Source organism: Mustelus asterias, chromosome 9 (genome assembly GCF_964213995.1).
Source record: "Mustelus asterias chromosome 9, sMusAst1.hap1.1, whole genome shotgun sequence".
Lineage (NCBI taxonomy): Eukaryota > Metazoa > Chordata > Chondrichthyes > Carcharhiniformes > Triakidae > Mustelus > Mustelus asterias.
Genome location: NC_135809.1, coordinates 46,810,531 through 46,828,654, shown reverse-complemented (window position 1 = coordinate 46,828,654; position 18,124 = coordinate 46,810,531). Strand labels below are relative to the sequence as shown.

The 18,124-nt window shown below is 39.5% G+C and overlaps 1 protein-coding gene across 3 annotated transcripts in view; it reads left to right on the top strand.

Moving 5' to 3' along the window:
• Positions 1-18,124, top strand: part of scube1 (signal peptide, CUB domain, EGF-like 1) — a 279,156-nt gene that overhangs the window by 142,889 nt on the left and 118,143 nt on the right. The window contains exon 7 of one of the 3 annotated variants that reach the window (XM_078220127.1): positions 2,819-2,908. The exons of the other annotated variants lie outside the window; for them this stretch is intronic. Coding sequence (XP_078076253.1) covers positions 2,819-2,908 — 90 coding nt within the window. The remainder of the gene's footprint in view (positions 1-2,818; positions 2,909-18,124) is intronic. 3 annotated transcript variants of the gene reach the window in all.

Genomic DNA, 18,124 nt, shown 5'->3' with positions numbered 1-18,124 from the left:
TCACAGAAGCCAATCAGTCCATCTAACTCGATCTTCTGAAACCTACTGTCCCTCACCACAGCAGCTAACGATCTTTTGAATGATTCCAGAGTTCTTTCCTCCATTACTGAAATACCATTCCAGATCTTAAAAAATTTACGTTGAAGTTACCCATTCAGCATCAAATTGTCATATGCTCCCAATTTCTCTCAGATACAGCTTGTGATATTATCTGTCATTTATGATTATTTGGTTATCAAAATTGCAACTTACAACAAATGAAATCAAAGTTACTTGGGGCCCAAACGTGCACAAGACATTTTCCACATGTGGCTCCCAGTTCAACTGAATTTTCTTAATTGCTGAATTAAGCATGGTCTACAGTGTGATGAGTTTGGAAGGTGGCCGCATTGTGGGTATGCTTGGGGGTAAGCGCATTGGGGAGGAAATGTTGATGATTGAGGATTGGTATCTACAATCTCTTTTGCAAGGTAAGATCATTTGCTGCTTTATACTGAATTCTATTAACATCATTTTACATGTCATATTATATCTAACTTGTTAATCACATGCTACCAATGCAAATAATGCTTTGGTTTGTGCTCTAAGGATGTCAAGGTTCTGATTTACAGGTATGACAGATTTAACTAGTTTTTGCTATTATACTCCTTGCTCATTATAAAATTCTTAATAATGCTGATATCCTGCATCCTAAAGATGTGTTTTTTGCAACATTAACCATTGCATGCATCTCACAACAAGCAACATGTTCAGCTCCTAAGGACCATTTTTCAGTAAGTGGAGTGTATCACCTCCATGATTACTGCTCAAAGTCGAGACTACCTGTGACACAATGTGTTTACCCACAATTTGAACCCAAATAGGACATGTTCTTTTAAGGGGAGTGTTATGGTCATCAAACTAAACATAGTACCTTGAAATTCAGCAAAGGTAAGTTTTATTTAATTGTGCATATTTTATAGATGCTATATGTCATCTGTCTAGCTTAGCTGCTTGTATCTAATTGGCCTAAAGACATCATTTGGAGCTTTGCTGTGCATCATAACGGGAGTATATCAGCCATGTAATTTACAAGATGCTTTTTACTTTTCCTAATGACATTATTATGTCCGCTTGCAATTTTTCTGTGTTCAGGGTGTTACTTTTTAAATAAGTTTTTGTTTCATCGAGAAAAAACATGTTGTATTTTAATCAGACATTGGTAAAATACAACATATTTTGTGTGGTGATCTGTCCTAGTCCATTTTGTTCTTCACGGTTGAAAATTCTTATGTATGTTCTAAGATAACACTTCAGTCAGCTAATGTTGACAGCCTTGGAGATTACTGTTTCTTGGTCATATGATCCATGTTACTTTAACTGCCTGTGCCAACTTCTCTATATTTAGTTCCTTCTTTAGGAAAACCTTTATTTCCTCTGCTTTCTGGTGATGGTTCCTGATTGCCTGTCTTGTCTAAGCATTGTTGATTTTGATATATAAGTGACTCTTTTAAACAAAAAAAACCTCTTTACTTTAAAGAAGAGAACACAAAATAAAGCCTCTATTGCAGCCTGATCCCACGGAGAAACTGGTTTCTACATATATGAAACAAAAAAATCTTAATCTTGTTTAACCATGTAGTGGTGCCACTGAAACACTTTTCCGAACTTAACCAATTCATTGCTGCTTGCCATCTGAAGTGATGTGGGAATTGTGATATCACTGAAAGATTGCAAATGCTCTGCAAAGTCACCTTTAAAACTGCAGCCTTCTGATTTTTAAAATAAAACCTAGCCTACTTATTATTTGCCTCTCTTCTGTTCTGATTGCATTTGCTGCATGTGTAAGTACTAGAAACCTTTGTTACATTTCTCTTATTGCATCATCATTCATACAACCTTACTTAAGCTGTCTGTTCCTCCACTGAATGACTGACTGGGAGGAAACCTGTTTTAACTTCTTCGCCTCTTCTTCTGCCTTTGAATTGTTGTGTTTCATTCTTGCTGATGTAACTAACAAATCTAATCCGATTCTAATTTATATTCTAATGTTGCGTGTCAATTTCTTGCTCTCCTCTCTCTTTAAGACCCTTGCACAAGAACAAGACACTAACCTTACTGGCTGTGTTGCTAACATTTTCATGTACTGACGCCTATTGACTGCACGTCAATTCTTGCCGTGGCCGATCCTTGGAACATTGTTTTTAGTCCTGACTGTTTAGCCAGTTGTGATGTGTTCCATAGACAAGCAGGCAACCAGCACTGCCCCCTGATTTATGTTTCCTGTTTGCATGTAGACTGGTTCCCCTCCCCACCCCATGCACACACGTTTTCCACTTTGTGTTACTGTGGAAGATTATTGTCTTCCTGTGTCCACCATCCATCACCGGGTCCTTACGTTCTCTGTCTCTCCCTGCAAGACTCTCTTGATGACCTATATTAGTCTTCATAAATCATGAATTCTTTTATCTCCATTTTCTCATATCCTTGCATTGGCATTACCAATGTTATCTTTTCGTCTTTACATTCATTTTCTATGTTACATTTCAAATCTTGTTATAATGCTTAATTTCTGTACGATTTTCCGGTAAAGAACTTTGTAGTTTTCTTTTGCAGTAGTTTTAAGAATCCATCTTCTCCCTCTTTTTTTTTAATTTTAGATTTTCATCAGACTCCAAGCAGGATTAACACTCTAACAAGGATTTAGTGCTTCATGGCTTACTTCTTGGATTTTTTTTTTGTTTGGTTAGTCAATGCCAAGCAGCTGTCATAGGTGGCAGAAAGATTGGGCTTCTGGTTAATCGACTGCTCCATGTTTGTCCCCTTACTTGTGTTTTAGAGAAGGATGAGGCTGCAATTGAGAGCTCTGAGTACAATGCCACGTCAGTAGCTGATGTGGACAAGCGGGTGAAACGGCGGCTGCACATGGGTAAACCTTTTCTTCCACTTCCTTTGTTGTGCTAACGCTTGTGTCCGTTTTTTATATATATTTCATCTTTGTGGTAAGGTCACAAATTAAAAGGTTTCTCATCTCCACCCTGCTTAACAATGTGAGTTACTTATTTATTTTCCTGTTTCCTGTTATGCCATCCCCCCCACCCCCAAATGTTCCTCGCCCACCAAAAAGATGTTAATTACTGGGCTTTTAAACAACTCCATCTAATAACTGTTATTTCCCCTCTCAAATCCACCCAAACACAAAATGGAAAATTACATCAAAGGGGAGTGTGTAGTTGGAAAGCTTTGAACTCTGTGTAACAGTCTATACTTTATGATGCTAATAAGATCACGGCCCTAAATTTTATTTTCAGTATTTTTTAACGGGATGAAGAATTATTATAATTTGTGACCTCCTTTTCTAAAATCACAATTTCACATATCTGTTGTACTTGAAACACTTTGTTGTCTTGAATTGAGCCTCAAAGCTTATTGATACATCTGCTTGACTGACAGAAGGACATAGCCAGTAAGAGTCAAGTAGATGATGACTGCAGTGTTATCATTGTTGTGATTTAAGAATTAACTTCTTTGCCCAAAATTTACAAAATAAAGCAATGACGTTTATCATGCAGCACTACATTATTCAGCCATGGACTTTTATCTTTGCAAATGTTATTATGTCCTTTACCTGTCAATCAAGTAGTTACTTTACTTTGCATCTGCAATATATAATTTCCAGAATTACTAGTAGCCATAATCTAAGGTTTAATATTTGGAATGTTTTGTGATCAAATATTCACAAGCCACAACAAATAAAGTCTTTGCATGAAACTATATTCTTCATAGGCTCTTCTGCTAGCATGGATGCACTGTAATCCTCACAAGTGTGAAATTCAAAGACGTAATCGTGAATTAACTTGCGGCATTCTCCATTATACAGTAAATTAAAAACAATTATGATATCACTTCCAAGTCTTGATTTTATGCTCTGGCACCTTTATGTGAAAAACAATAGATTTAAATAATTGGGATGTTTCAGCTACAGGACTATTCCTGTAGCTAGTGGCATTTTAAACCCAAAAGTGTTATTGAGAATTGAAACTTCTGTGGACAGTGCTACAGGTAATATCCTTTGATCTGCAACCTGGGTTGCCAACAGACAAAAATGTATCTTTGATTTTTACAGTAACCATTTAAAAAAAAATATCTGGACCTATAATTTTGAGAACAGAATTAATTAAACTTCCCATCATTTCACTATCCTGGTGATGGTGAAATCTCTGCTCTGCATAGTTTTGACATAATCAAATGTCAGCAAGGAGCTGACTCAGCACTCCCTTGTGATCGTGGTCTCTGTTCTTTGCGAACAGAAATTAAGCAGCTTGCAACCTGAAAAAATGTTATTGAATCGCTTCCAATTTTCAGACATTATCTTTTAAAATGTTGCTTTGCATATTTTCCCTGCAGTTTGAGAGTCTCTGCCCTGTATCTTGTCTTGTTTACTGCATTCCTAACCACAGCAGTACTGAACCCGGGAACAGCAAAGTGGCAGGTTTTTGCATATGCCTATTACTGTTCTCTGTGGAATAGAAATGACAAGGGTTTTTTTGTGACCCAGAATGTGATGAAAACCAAGTGTAGAAGAATTGTAAATGACAGCAGTCATTCTTTCCCAAACAATGTGATTTGTACCTTTTGCTTTCCTGGATATACGCCTTGCTTTCAAATAGCTTATTCTTTTGAAACTATGGGCACCTCTATATATGATGTGGAGATGCCGGCGTTGGACTGGGGTAAACACAGTAAGAAGTTTAACAACACCAGGTTAAAGTCCAACAGGTTTATTTGGTAGCAAATATTTTGGTAGCAAGTTTATTTGCTACCAAATAAACCTGTTGGACTTTAACCTGGTGTTGTTAAACTTCTTACTGTGTCCACCTCTATATATGCAGGAAGAAAAAAGCACGATTAAGTCTTTTTAAAAACTGTCAAGTCGTACCCAAATAACTCACGGGCAGATCTTGCACTATTGGTTTTCAAAGGTAGTTAATGATATTTTCTTTCAAGAAATATTTATTTAGTTTGTACAGATTCTGCCTATAATTCCAGCTAAAAACGAATGAGGGCATGTAGTTTGAGAGCTGTTTATTTACAATTTAAGTTACAGACACGGCTGACAAAATGTCTATTCAAACAGTAGCAACCAGACAGACAAACTGCACGCAAAATTCAACTTGGAGTAGAATCTGGGACATTTATATTTTTCTTTTTTAAGTTAAAATGCTGTTATAAAATCATCGACCAAATTAGTTTCCCAGAGCTGTAACAGCTGCGTGTTCCTATTGTGAGCACACACATATGGTTGGGTGTCAGACGCACTTTCCCTGTCACTGTATGGAGAGTCACTTATATAAAAAAAACCTGGACTATCCTGTTAGTACTGGGAAATTTCAATGACACAGCTTGTCGTGAATCCACTGACCTTAATTATGGTCTCACACTCATTCTAAATTTTTTTTTATTAAGTTGAAGAAACATTTGAAGTGGACGAAACCTAGATGTCTCTTGCTTGTAATTCAGCAAGAGACTGTATAGTTGATCAAATTGATAGATGTACTTTGGCCTCCATTCAGCACATTAGTTTAGAGTTATTCATTATTTCTGAAGGTAAACTGTTGATATCCAGTGTCTTTACTACTTTCCAAGGGTATTGAAATAAAAAGCCTTCAGCACTTTTGTCGCTGAGCTAAAGCTACTAGTTAGTTAAGGTTAATTTGTGAGGTTTCCATAGTTACCATTTGAAATTGGTGAGAAATGATTCAAATTCACCTTTCAAATCTTGTTGTGCTCTTGGGAATCATCACTTCAATTTTAGAATGCTGACATTATGAATGGAAATATTGTGGTCACTGCTGTTTTGTTAAATGCTGGACATCATCTGGGTGGCTGCAGCATGACTGAAAAAAGATAAAACACATCTATAATTTTGAAATTTGTGCTGTGACAGATTTTTAAAGAAATATATTGAGTAGCAGAGTGCTTTTAAGCACTTTCCTTTCACCTTTGGAACCAGGTCATGAACTGAACTGAGCCAGAGGGATAAAGGTTTTCCCTATTTATGGCCTTTAAAGGTTGCTCAAGAAATAAGTATGTCTTGGATTCAACACTAATTAGTAATAATACATCAGTCACATACTGAGAGAGATCCTAAGCATAAGAGACAACACAAGGGCCACATTGATTTGAGTCCACAGTCAGTGTTCGCACACGTTGTAATGAAACTGCACTGAATCTGCTTCGGGCCATTGTTTGAGCCTCAAGAAGGCTCACAATTCTTAACGGGGTCAACATGGAAAAGAATTGCTTACGATTCTTAATTTGATCAAACATATCAAACATTAAAAGTCCCATTTATGATCAATGGTTGTGCATTAAAAAATTGGAAGGGAAACAGGATTTGAGTATAGGAATAGGGATGTTTTATTGCAATTGTACAAAGCGTTGGTGAGGCCACACCTGTGGCATTGTGTGCAGTTTTGGTGTCTTTATCTGAGGAAGGATGTTCTTGCTATAGGGGAATGCAGCAAAGGTTTACCAGGCTGATTCCTGAGAAGGCAGGACTGTCATATGAGTTTAGACTTGTATTTATTAGAGTTTAGAAGAGTGAGAAGGGATCTCAGAGAAACGTATAAAATTCTTACGGGATTAGACAAGGTGGATTCAGAAAGAATGTTCCCAATGAGAGGGGAGTCTAGAGTTAGGGGTCATAGTTTGAGAATAAGGGGTAAATGTTTTAGGACTGAGGTGAGGAGAAATTTCTTCACCCAAAGAGTGGTGAATCTGTGGAATTCACTACCACAGAAAGTGAAGCCAAAACATTGTCTGATTTCAAGAAGAAATTAGATATAGCCCTCGGGGCTTAAGGGGTCAAGGGATATGGGAGGAAGGCGGGATCAGGATATTGATTTTGATGATCAACCATGATCAAAATGAATGGTGGAGCAGGCTTAAAGGGCCGAATGGCCTACTTCTGCTTCTATTTTCTATGTTTCTATGAAAAGTGTGTTCTCAGGAATACTGGGAGGGAAAAGCACTCATTTACAAAGTCACTTGCTCCATTTACTCACTTACCTCCTAGAATCTGCTGTCCTGGAGTTGGTGTGTTGGCTTGCAACCAAGTAACAGGGACAGTCATGGACACAGAATATAATGCCATCTGTTATCACCAATGATGGCAACACTTTTGTTAACTTATGATCCTTCCCTTAATTCAATGCTTGCTATAGTGCTGGAAAGCAAACTGGGTCAGACTTGAACATCAGGAGGTGCATTCTCTCAGTTTGCAGGTGAACACATTCATACACACATCTCCCCCACCCACAGAGCTCCCAAACTATGAGAATCTTTCTCATGAACCTTCTCCCATGCTGTAACTACTGAAGCTTCACCTTATTGAAGGATTAGGAGAGCACTTTAGACTCATATTAGGGGTTCACAGCTGCACGTGAAATATTTATTAAGCCTTCTGTTTGAAATCATTGTGTGCATACTGTTGTTGTAGTTGGTGTTGCAAAGTTAAGTGACTTGAATACAAATTTGGTTTTGGGGCTGTCGATTGTGGGGTGGAGGACTGGGACATAGTTGGCTAATGCAAAATGACACTGATTTCTCTCCCAAGAGCTTGGGCCAATGATGTCCCCTTACAGGCATGTGTTACACACTCAAGTTATGCAGATGGGGTACTGTTGTGAGGTTCCTGCAATCTTTCTACTCATGTATATCTTGATTGGGATGTCTGCTGCTAAGTAAGTTTGCTGAGTTGCTGCAGTGAATTCTGTGGATTGTGCATACTGTAAACAGTGGAGGAAGTTCTTATTGAATCCAGAAACTAGGCACTGATCAAGTTAACTGATCTGTACTGGATGGTGATGAGCTTCTTAAGTGTTATTGCAGTTGCAATGATTGATGAATATTCCATCAAATTCCTCTTTTGTTGACGGTGAGCACTTGAAGGGTCAGGATATGTGCTACATGTCACAGAATACCCAGCCTTTGCCCTGCTCTTGTAGCAATTGTGTAGAGGTAGCTTGTGATCAGTGATAACTCCCCAAAGTATAGAAGATGGGGCGCTCAGTTAGTGATGTTGAAGGGAGATGGCTGAGCTTTCTCTTGCACTACCTCCCTGATTTCAAATAAAGTTAAAGTTTATTGGTCACTTAAAGAAGTGTGTCATATCACCAATTGCATGGTTTTTAGCACACACATTTTCACATAATTGGACACCAGCTTCAACAAATCTTTGCTTACATTGCCTTTGAAGGATTTTTATTTCATCGCTTATGCTTAGCAACCATAATTTTTTTGCCAGCTAGGCTTAAAAGAAATCCATCATTACCCATCATAAAACATACAGCGGTCTTTATTATTCCTGTGAACTTACTGAGATCTAACAGAGAAGTGTCAGAACCATCATCTCTGAAATGTTTTGTGGTCTCGGCTTTGAACCTGCATTCTACTTCATTTCTGTGAACTCGCTGTCAGCTTTAAGGTTTCTTGAGCATCCAAAATGGTTCTCCTCAAATATTGTTGCATCATTACTTGAAGTGAAATTCACTGTTTGTTCTAATTTCATTGTTAACAGAAGCAGACATGTGTCCTCTTATTAACTACGATGAACTCTGTGCTGTTTACAATTTGGCATGTTGATTCAGTGCACTTATTTTTATAGTTGCATTTTGTCTCGCTGCTTCTTGAGCCATAAATTTTGGATCCAAGTGGAAGCAATTTGAAAAATGATCCCGATTTTAATTCTCTGGGCATTTCTGGATTTTCTGAAACACATAAATAACAAATCACCAAGCTAGGCTTTTATGCCCTTTTATTTAGTTTCATTGCTTAATATTTAACTTGTCAGCAATAACCTTCATCTAATTTTCCACATTATGATCTCAGTTGATATTACTACCAGACAAGTCAGATCTGAGAGTGGAACCTGGCTGCACAGATCTTTTATTTTTTGCATAGACCTGGAAGATGTTTACTGAACAGGGCTCCACGAGCTAGCTGATGAGCTAAAAGTAGAAGATATTTATTGAACAAGAAAAGATTAACTATAATATACCATTTCTTCACCCCCAACTATGCTTTGAGAGATATATATATATAGATTTGTAAGGGTAACGCAAGTTACAAAATCGATATTAAACCATAATGTTCTTAGTAATTACACAATCCCTGTACACTAACAGGTGAAATGTGGTCAAACACACCACACTCTAAAACCAAGTGACAGATGCCACCCAACTTCTTTAGATTTCTCATCAGAAGCTTGTCACACTGGGAGTCAACTAATCTCACTGGAACTTTGTCTTTCACTTGAGGGTTTTCCATCTCCGTTCTCGAAGTTCATGCCTTGGAGTCATTTCCCAAACAATGCCTTTTCTCAAATGTCTCCCCTTCTGGTGTTTCTCTGCCCTGGTTTGCCATATGCATTCAAGCTTCATCTCCCACACACACTCTCAAATACCAAGCCATGTCAACAGGACATCACTGCTTCACTGGCTGTAGTAAGAAGTCACCAACCTTCTGATAATCTTGAATCTCTGGTCTTTCACAAGCCTACTTTGTTTTCCATTTGCTTTCTGCAGCTTTGCCTTTCTTAGAGTCTCTCTCTGCTCCTCGCTCTCAACTTCACTGAACAGAGCTTTTTTCCCCATTCTTTGTTCCTTTGACTAGAAGCTCTTCTCGGAACTTGCTTCTGTCCCTTCACCTGATTTTAGGACTTTTTCTGAACTTTAGTTTGGAGCTTGCTCCCTGCAACATTTTCATTTCCCTGTTCCAGCAGTTTCTATGAAAAGCTCCTTGCTTCTGGGTTACCTTGTTCTGACTGAACTCAAACTGCATTCTATTCCCCTGTGGCCTGTCTATTACGAGGCAACAGCCCAGTGTTTTATAGCCTGTGTTTGCTTTAGGATTGTCTAAACAAACCCGCAGACCTACAGGCAATTGTTAAAATGAAACTAAAACTTAAAGCTGTGCCTTATGCTCAATACACACACATACAAATATAAATTACTTAACTATATGTGATCATATGTTAACAACACCTTCTGCAATTTAATGACTGTGATTCCAACAAATCTGCGTCTTGACATTTTGCCAGTGGTAGGAACCTCTGCAGTGTGGTCTTGAACCACCCCAGCCCCATGTATGCCCAATTGAGGCAGTTATTTTCCCAGGTAAGGAGAACAACTTATTCTTATTCATTCATGGGACATGGACATCGTTGGCTGGCCAGCATTTATTGACCATCCCTAGTTGCCTTTAGAGGGCAGTTGAGAGTCAACCACATTGCTGTGGCTCTGAAGTCACATATAGGCCAGACCAGGTAAGGGCAGCAGATTTCCTTCCTGCCTTCAATGGTATTTCGCCTTTCTCTAGTTAGGTGAGCTGTGAGGGGAAAATGATCAGCTAAACCTCGGTGACTGCCCAACGGATTCTTGAGGGAAACTCTCCGTTCAACTTGCCCATTGAGAGGCCTGCTGGCAGCATTGGCTGCCCTGTAGTTATGGCACCAGCTGTGCACCATGACTTCTGCCACACTCCTGGATCTGGCTATTAAAACAAAACTCACTCACTCTTTGAATGCACCTTTGCATTGAGGTGACACCTTCTCCTTCACTTTGCAGCTTCAGCAGGGGCCACTGTTTGTATATTGCTTTGTAGCTTAGCGTACTGTTTACCACACTGCTGAATATGTAAATAATTTGGTATACATTATCACAGGAAGTGATATAGAGTTGGAGCAGTGTTGCTGAGCAGGGTATAAATGCATGAAGAGCTCTCCTGGAGACCTGTTATTGAATGATGAACCTTTTGTTTGGATTGTCAACCAATTGCAGTGTTTGTTGTGTTTGAATTAAGAGCAAATAACACAACATGGTGTGACAGCATTTATTGGCATTGGTCACAGAGTGGTGACATCATTGGGCAACAAAGAAAAGCCATAAAGCCTGGGATGACACTGGCAACAGCTGGAAAAAGCAGCAACAAAGTTTGGGATCCAGTGCAAAAATCATCCTCAAGAATTGGTATACTGAGAGAGTGAGGCAGTATCCTGGTGGAATTGGGCTGGAACAGGTGACCTGAATTGGGACTGCTGTTCAGCAGAACCTTTGAATATGTAAGAGCTGCATGGGGCAAGTCTCCCTATGCATAGTCTCAAGAGTTCGAGGCTTGGCCAAGGTTCAATGCTGCAGGTACAGCACTGTTCTTTTTCCATCGAGGAAAAGCCTCTTAAAATGAAAAAGGGAGAATTCTTAAGAAGCAAGAAATATTGATGCCATGATAATTAAATATCCAATTATGAATTGAAAGGCTCCTCGGCAACCTCAAATTAATTAGACAGCGTATGAAGTTGTACTTCTTGGATCTTGCAGTTGCAGAGCCCAACAAGGAGGCAGTTAAGTAAAAGATAGTAATTAGCAATTAAGGTCTTCACCACATCAACACTTCTTGCCTGACAGAAACAGACTGCAAAGATCCATCTAAACCATGTATGCTGGAGGATCAACTAAGAGTTATGGTCAACTTCAGGATTCATCAACTTGATCTGATGACTATAGACAACAACTCAAATAAACTATTGACCAGTTTGTTAATAGATTTCAGACAGAGATTGGAATTTTTCAGATGCAGAGAATAATGGAATCGATAATCGTATTGACCCCAGTAGAGGTATTTCAAAAGGATCGACTTGATATAAAAAAAGGGATAGATTAGATTTGGGCAGGTAATGTCTACAAGTACTTGGAGAAGCAACAACCATAGGTGATTTATCCAAGGCACCCAGACAGAGCAAGGTGTGTGGAAGGTACAATCTAATGTATCAGCCACATAACTGTCCCAAAATTGGAGACACCTACAAAGCGTATGGTCTAACTGGGCAAGATTATGTAGAAAGTCTGGCAGTGAGGAAATGGTGAGAAGCCATAATTCAACAAAAAGCACATGTTGCACAGTGGCAAAAGTTAGAGAGTTCAAATACCAGCTCAAGCAAAAACATGTCATGGGTAGGCAGAGACCTGAATGGCGAAGAGGCACTGAGAGAGATTAACATAAGTTAGAAAGTGAACAAGTTTCCCATTCAGTGACAGTTGCACAGCATATGAATGCAATCATCATGGTTGAGATCATATGACCGGAACTCTTCGACCATTTGCTGCCGGCAGCAAACCCCTGCCCGCCGTTTCCCACCAGCGTGGAATGACATCAATGGGAATTCCCATTGACAGCGGCGGGACCGGAGAATCCCGCTGCTAGCAAACAACGCGTCTCCTCTCGCCGGCGGGAAACATGTGGCTGGGAGGCCGGAGAATCTCGCCCCATATGCCTTTGTAAAAATAGCACGCAGAACCTACAACTGAAGATTGGCTGAGATTTTCTGGTCCTGTCCATCTATGTTACAGCCAATAAGAGTTAGTCTCATCTCATATAATGGTTCACCAATCCACTGCATTTAATTGCAATCATAGAAATCTGCATGTTCACCAGAAACTTTCTATGTTGTTGACACCAATGGACAAGAGATAGCAGCCGGTCAACATAAATATCTGGATAGATCAGGGCCAGGGAGAGAAATCATGGGCCCAATGGATTATCCTGTTTCTGGGCCTCTTGGAATACTGCGTCCAGTTCTGGTCGCCACACTACCAGAAGGACGTGGAGGCTTTGGAGAGAGTACAGAGGAGGTTTACCAGGATGTTGCCTGGTATGGAGGGGCTTAGTTATGAGGAGAGATTGGGTAAACTGGGGTTGTTCTCCCTGGAAAGACGGAGGATGAGGGGAGACTTGATAGAGGTGTACAAAATTATGAAAGGCATAGATAGGGTAAACGGTGGGAAGCTTTTCCCCAGGTTGGTGGTGACGTTCACGAGGGGTCATAGGTTCAAGGTGAAGGGGGGAGGTTTAACACAGATATCAGAAGGACATATTTTACACAGAGGGTGGTGGGGGTCTGGAATGCGCTGCCAGGCAAGGTGGTGGAGGCGGACACACTGGGAACGTTTAAGACTTATCTAGACAGCCATATGAATGGAGTGGGAATGGAGGGATACAAAAGAATGGTCTAGTTTGGACCAGGGAGCGGCGCAGGCTTGGAGGGCCGAAGGGCCTGTTCCTGTGCTGTATTGTTCTTTGTTTCTTCTTTGTTTTTGCACCCCTACCACCCCCATTTTAACCTTCGCCCTCAGTCCTGCAAGAGTTACCGATCAAATCACCAAACAATCACAAGTCCTGTTGACAACTGCGTACAATTATTGTCTAATATATATGCAGCATGGGTCATTAATATTAAGAACAGCAACATATGATGCAGTGTGACTATTAAACCAATTATTTCACCATGACTACAAATAAACTAGAGTGTTCACATTTTATTTTGACAGCTTTGTGCAATGTCTTTAACATGTTCTGCACATTGCGTCACATGTACATGTGACAGAATGTACATTCAGACAGTGACAGAATTTACATCCTCATCCATCTTTGGCTTGTATGTCCATTTTTAAAAACACATGTCTTATTTAAAAGTTTAATATGCCCGCATGTGATTTGGGTTTTTTCCTCCATCGTAATTACAATGTTTTGACTACCTGTTCTGTATTGAAAACAAAGATCATCTGCATATTGCAGCTTATATTATTTAATTGTTGCAGAGTTATAGAAGGGAAAGAGGGAGGGAGGGGAGATGGAGAGGGACCGGTTAGTCACTTGCTGCTGCCTAAGTCCTCTCCTTCTTCCTTCCTCCCCAGACACACCGACACACCATTCACTCACCTTGTTCAAGATAATTCAGCTTCATTAGAAGCATTGTTCCAGTTTCCTAACAGTGGCTCCTGCCACAGAAATGGACGATAACCAGGACTGGCCTGATGTGAGGTTGAGTGATAGCTTGTCCTGCCCTCCTCTGGCGTTGTTACCAATGGAGACTCCCTCCCATTCTTTCATTTTCTCTTTCTTCTCCTTGGCCTTCCAAAAGACCACAAATTGTTCACTGCAGATGAAAGACTGCGTTATGGTGGTCATCAGGAATGGCCAGAACTACTGCTAGACAACCTTTACAGACAGTCAGCATGAGGGAATGAGGCAGAGCCAGTAACGTGCTGAACCATTGGAAAGCCAGCTTGCCAAGCATCTCACCAGAAATCAAAGAACAAAAGAAAGAACGTGCATTTATATCCAGATATAATCTGTGACTGGAAAAGCAGCTCTGACTTCCCCACACCTGCTGCTCCTCCAATCACTGCTATTCTGTCAGTTCGCACTCTCAGCAACTGACAGTTAATGTTTTTCAAAAAGAACTGACATTTGCTAAGAATGAGAAATACTTTTCTGGTCGACTAGCTTTATAAAAAAACCAGATTGTCAGTATTTTCATTTAGTTTTATTTTAAATTCATCATTTCTTTGGCAGATTTCTTGAGTGTTCAGTCCAAGATCGTAGTCAATTTGGCTCCAAGCTCGTTACATTGGCACATTCACTATAATTTAACCATTTATTTGCTGCTGGTGAAAAATATTTTATTGAAATTTTGTGGCGGCTGGTGTCCAGTTAGCAATACCTTTAATTTAATGATCTACCTCTTTGATTTTCAAACCCATATAAATAAAAATATTCCACTGTTTGTAACTACCACTTGATCTTCGCAGACCTTCAGTCAACCTTATGATTGACCTTTGGGTTTTAAGAAAAATTGAACCGTGAAGATGCCCAAAGGTCAATAGCAACAGTCCTTATCTATTCCAGTTGGTACTTGTACCAGTACCATAAGAATTGTTGTCGGGAATGTATTTAGTGCTGTTCCCAAGGCAGAGTGAATGACACAATGAGATTACCATATGATTTTGAACTGGAATGTCAGGTGTCAACCTACTCACTGTTTATTGAATGCTTAAAGCATTTAACATAGCTAGGAAGTCCTCTTGCAGGAAATGGCTACTGAAGGTTAACAAAATGGGGAGAGATAAGAAGAATGGTCCCATTGCAAGAAAAGAAACATCCTGAATTTAAACTTCAGTTTATAGACAGACTGTGAATAGAGTATTATGTGGGTGTAATAGTTTTCTGCTCTATGCAACTGTCAGAAACTGGCCCAATTTTCTTTTTATATATAGCCAATCAACCATGAAGCTGTGGCGGATAAATTGAGGCAGTGGTCAAGTAGAGATTTTTCCTCTTGGTTTTCTCATCATATGTTGCAGGCTGACAGATATGCTCTTCAGGTCATGTTCTCTGCCGTTGCTACTCTGATTTTGGTTTCAATTGGTGTTTGGCATGGGAGAAGCACTGATTCATCAGCTGAGGGAGGGATGGTGATAGAGGAGTCTGGGACATTGGCTGTAAGGTATGTTACTGAGTGTATGGCCATGTTCTTGCTTAACTAATCTGTGGGACAGATTTCTCAATTTTGCACCAGTCCCCAGATGTTTGTGAGCTGAGCTTTGAAGGTTGTTTGGGCAGGTGTGTCTTTGTCGTTTACGGTTTCTAGATCAATGCCAGGTGATCTCCGCAATTTTATTCTTGTTTGACTTTCCTACAGCAATTTGATACAACTGAGTGCTTCCTCGGTGATTTCAGAGGGAAAGTAGGTGTCAGTAGATGTCAGCTCTGAAGTCACATGTAGGCCAGCTTGGGTAAAGACGATATATTTCCTTCCCTAAAGGATGTAGTCTTTTATGACAAACTGATAGTTTTGTGATTATCATTGCTGTGAATGATTTTGCATTCCAGATTTATTCTTTAATTGATTTAAAATTCCTCCAATTGTAGTGGAGAGATTTGAATATGTCTCTGGAGTAATACCCTGGGTATCTGGATTACTAGTCCAATGACAGTTCAATTTAGCATTAGGTATCGGAATTATCTGCAACTAAATGAAAAGAACCCCAACAGGTAGTGACAGGTTTCCTCCAGGTGCCATTGTGGGGTTGTTGGCTCACCAATAATTAATAATGCCCTGGATTACTACACACAGTCTGGTTCAGGTATTAAATTATTGAACCTGTCATAGAGGGCTAACTTAGCTGCAAACCTCTATTATCACTTATCTGCTTTTGAGGGTAATTTGACCCTGAAGAGACCTTGCATACCTTCCACCCCCAGGGAACACAGTAATTATTTGGTTGTTAGTTCAATTTAGAAGCATGTATTTGAGCCCTCACTGAGTCAACTGCAAGTATAAGAGTTTCTCATGAGCGACATTGTGAGAAACCAGCTCACTATAAAATGTATAAAAGTGTATTACCACTATCCTGTTGGTCACAGCGAGGATACACAAATATAATCTCCCAGTTGGTAGTGTAGAATATCAGCAGCAGTTACCTGTCTCTCTCAAAACCATTTATAGTGAATTCTGCAAAATGAATCTATGTTCTTGTCTCTCATTACCATTTAGTGCTTTTCAGTGGTGTTGTCCCAAGTATTAAATGTCCTAATTTGATATACAGTGGACATCTGCCTTCTGGAAAGTCTAACACTGGACAGTTTTCATTATGTCAGCTACCTTTTAATAGAACATAGAAAAAATACAGCACAAACAGGCCCTTCGGCCCACAAGTTGCGCCGGTCATGTCCCTACCTACCTAGGCTTATATATAGGCTTACCTATAACCCTCAATCCTATTAAGTTCCTATTAATGTTCCAGATATCCAGATGTAGTCTTGTGTACCAGACCTACTCCTCATCAAATGATGTCTGTCCACTGAGTTTAACTTCAACTCCAGAATAATGTGACAAATCAGAATAGGCTGATGTCCTCTTTCCCTGAAGCCACTTCTCCTTTTTGCCCATAATAAAATCTCTGACACTCATCATTGCCATGTGCACAGAATTGTGTTGTGAATAAAATTGAAGAAGGATCTTCTACAGAACATTGGCCTCTGGATTTATTTCTTTTTCAGGCGTACAGAATTCTAACATGCTGCCAACATGCATGTCAAGCTGGAGTATTACCTCTTTGCTTAATACATATACAATGAAATAATATAATCTTAAATCCCATGGTAGCAGGAGAGAGGGGTGGGGGAAAGAAAGAGAGAAGAATTTCAAACCAAGTTAATATAAGATGATGCAACCCTGTTTTGGTGAAATATTTCGGATAAAAACATTTCAAAGCAACACCATCAACTGGAATATTATTTATATTAAATGTCTGGGAATGTTCTTTAACGGTTGAAAATTATATAGTTAGCCCCAGTGATATGTGGCCTATTTTATATGGGCTAATAAATCAGGCGATAATTTAAAAGTTCAAAGGTTTCTTGCACATAGAGAACTTTTTCATGTGATATAACTTGAAAATATTTTAATTATGGTACATTGAAGGACCTTAATGCTGAGGTTGTCATTTTTCACACATAAGGAACAGTTGCTCCCCATACCATCACTAAACTTGGGGATGTTTCCCTCTCCACTGCAACACTTAATTTTATATAATACTTTCAATGGTATCGTGAGGGGGCGTGGGTTGAACAGCCAGCAGTCATGGTTCACATTGGAACCAACAGCATAGGCAGAAAGAGGGATATGGTGCTATAGTTAAAATTTAGGAAGATGATGGGAAATTAGCAAGAAGAATCTCAAAAATAGTACATGCTGGATTGGTATTAAATACCCTTGAATAAAAGGTGTTCAGGAAAGGTAGGAAAGGAAGAAAAAGGGAAGGGGTGGCAGTATTGATTAACGGGAGCATTGCAGTGCTGGAGAGAAACGATGTCCCAGAGAGGTCAAGGACAGAGTCTCTTTGGCAAAGATAAGGAACAAGAAAGGTGCAGTGACATTGCTTTGTATAGTGTATAGGATACCAACTAGTGGGAACGATTTAGAGGAACAAATTTGCAAGGAAATCACAGTTATTGGCCAATTGCATCAGGAACCAGGCTGAATATAGAAGGTTGAGAGGGTAAATGAGAAAGCAAATAAGAGAAGCAAAGAAAGAATATGAAAAGAGACTGGTAGCTAACATAAAAGGGAATCCCAAAGTCTTCTAAAGGCACATAAATAGTAAAATGGTTGTAAAAGGAGGAGTCGGGCCAATTAGTTATTCAAATATAGACTGGGATAGTAGTAATGTAAAGAGCAGAGAGGGACAATGGTTCTTGCAGTGCTTTCCGTCAAATGAGAAAGGAGGCATTGCCTTGCTTCTTG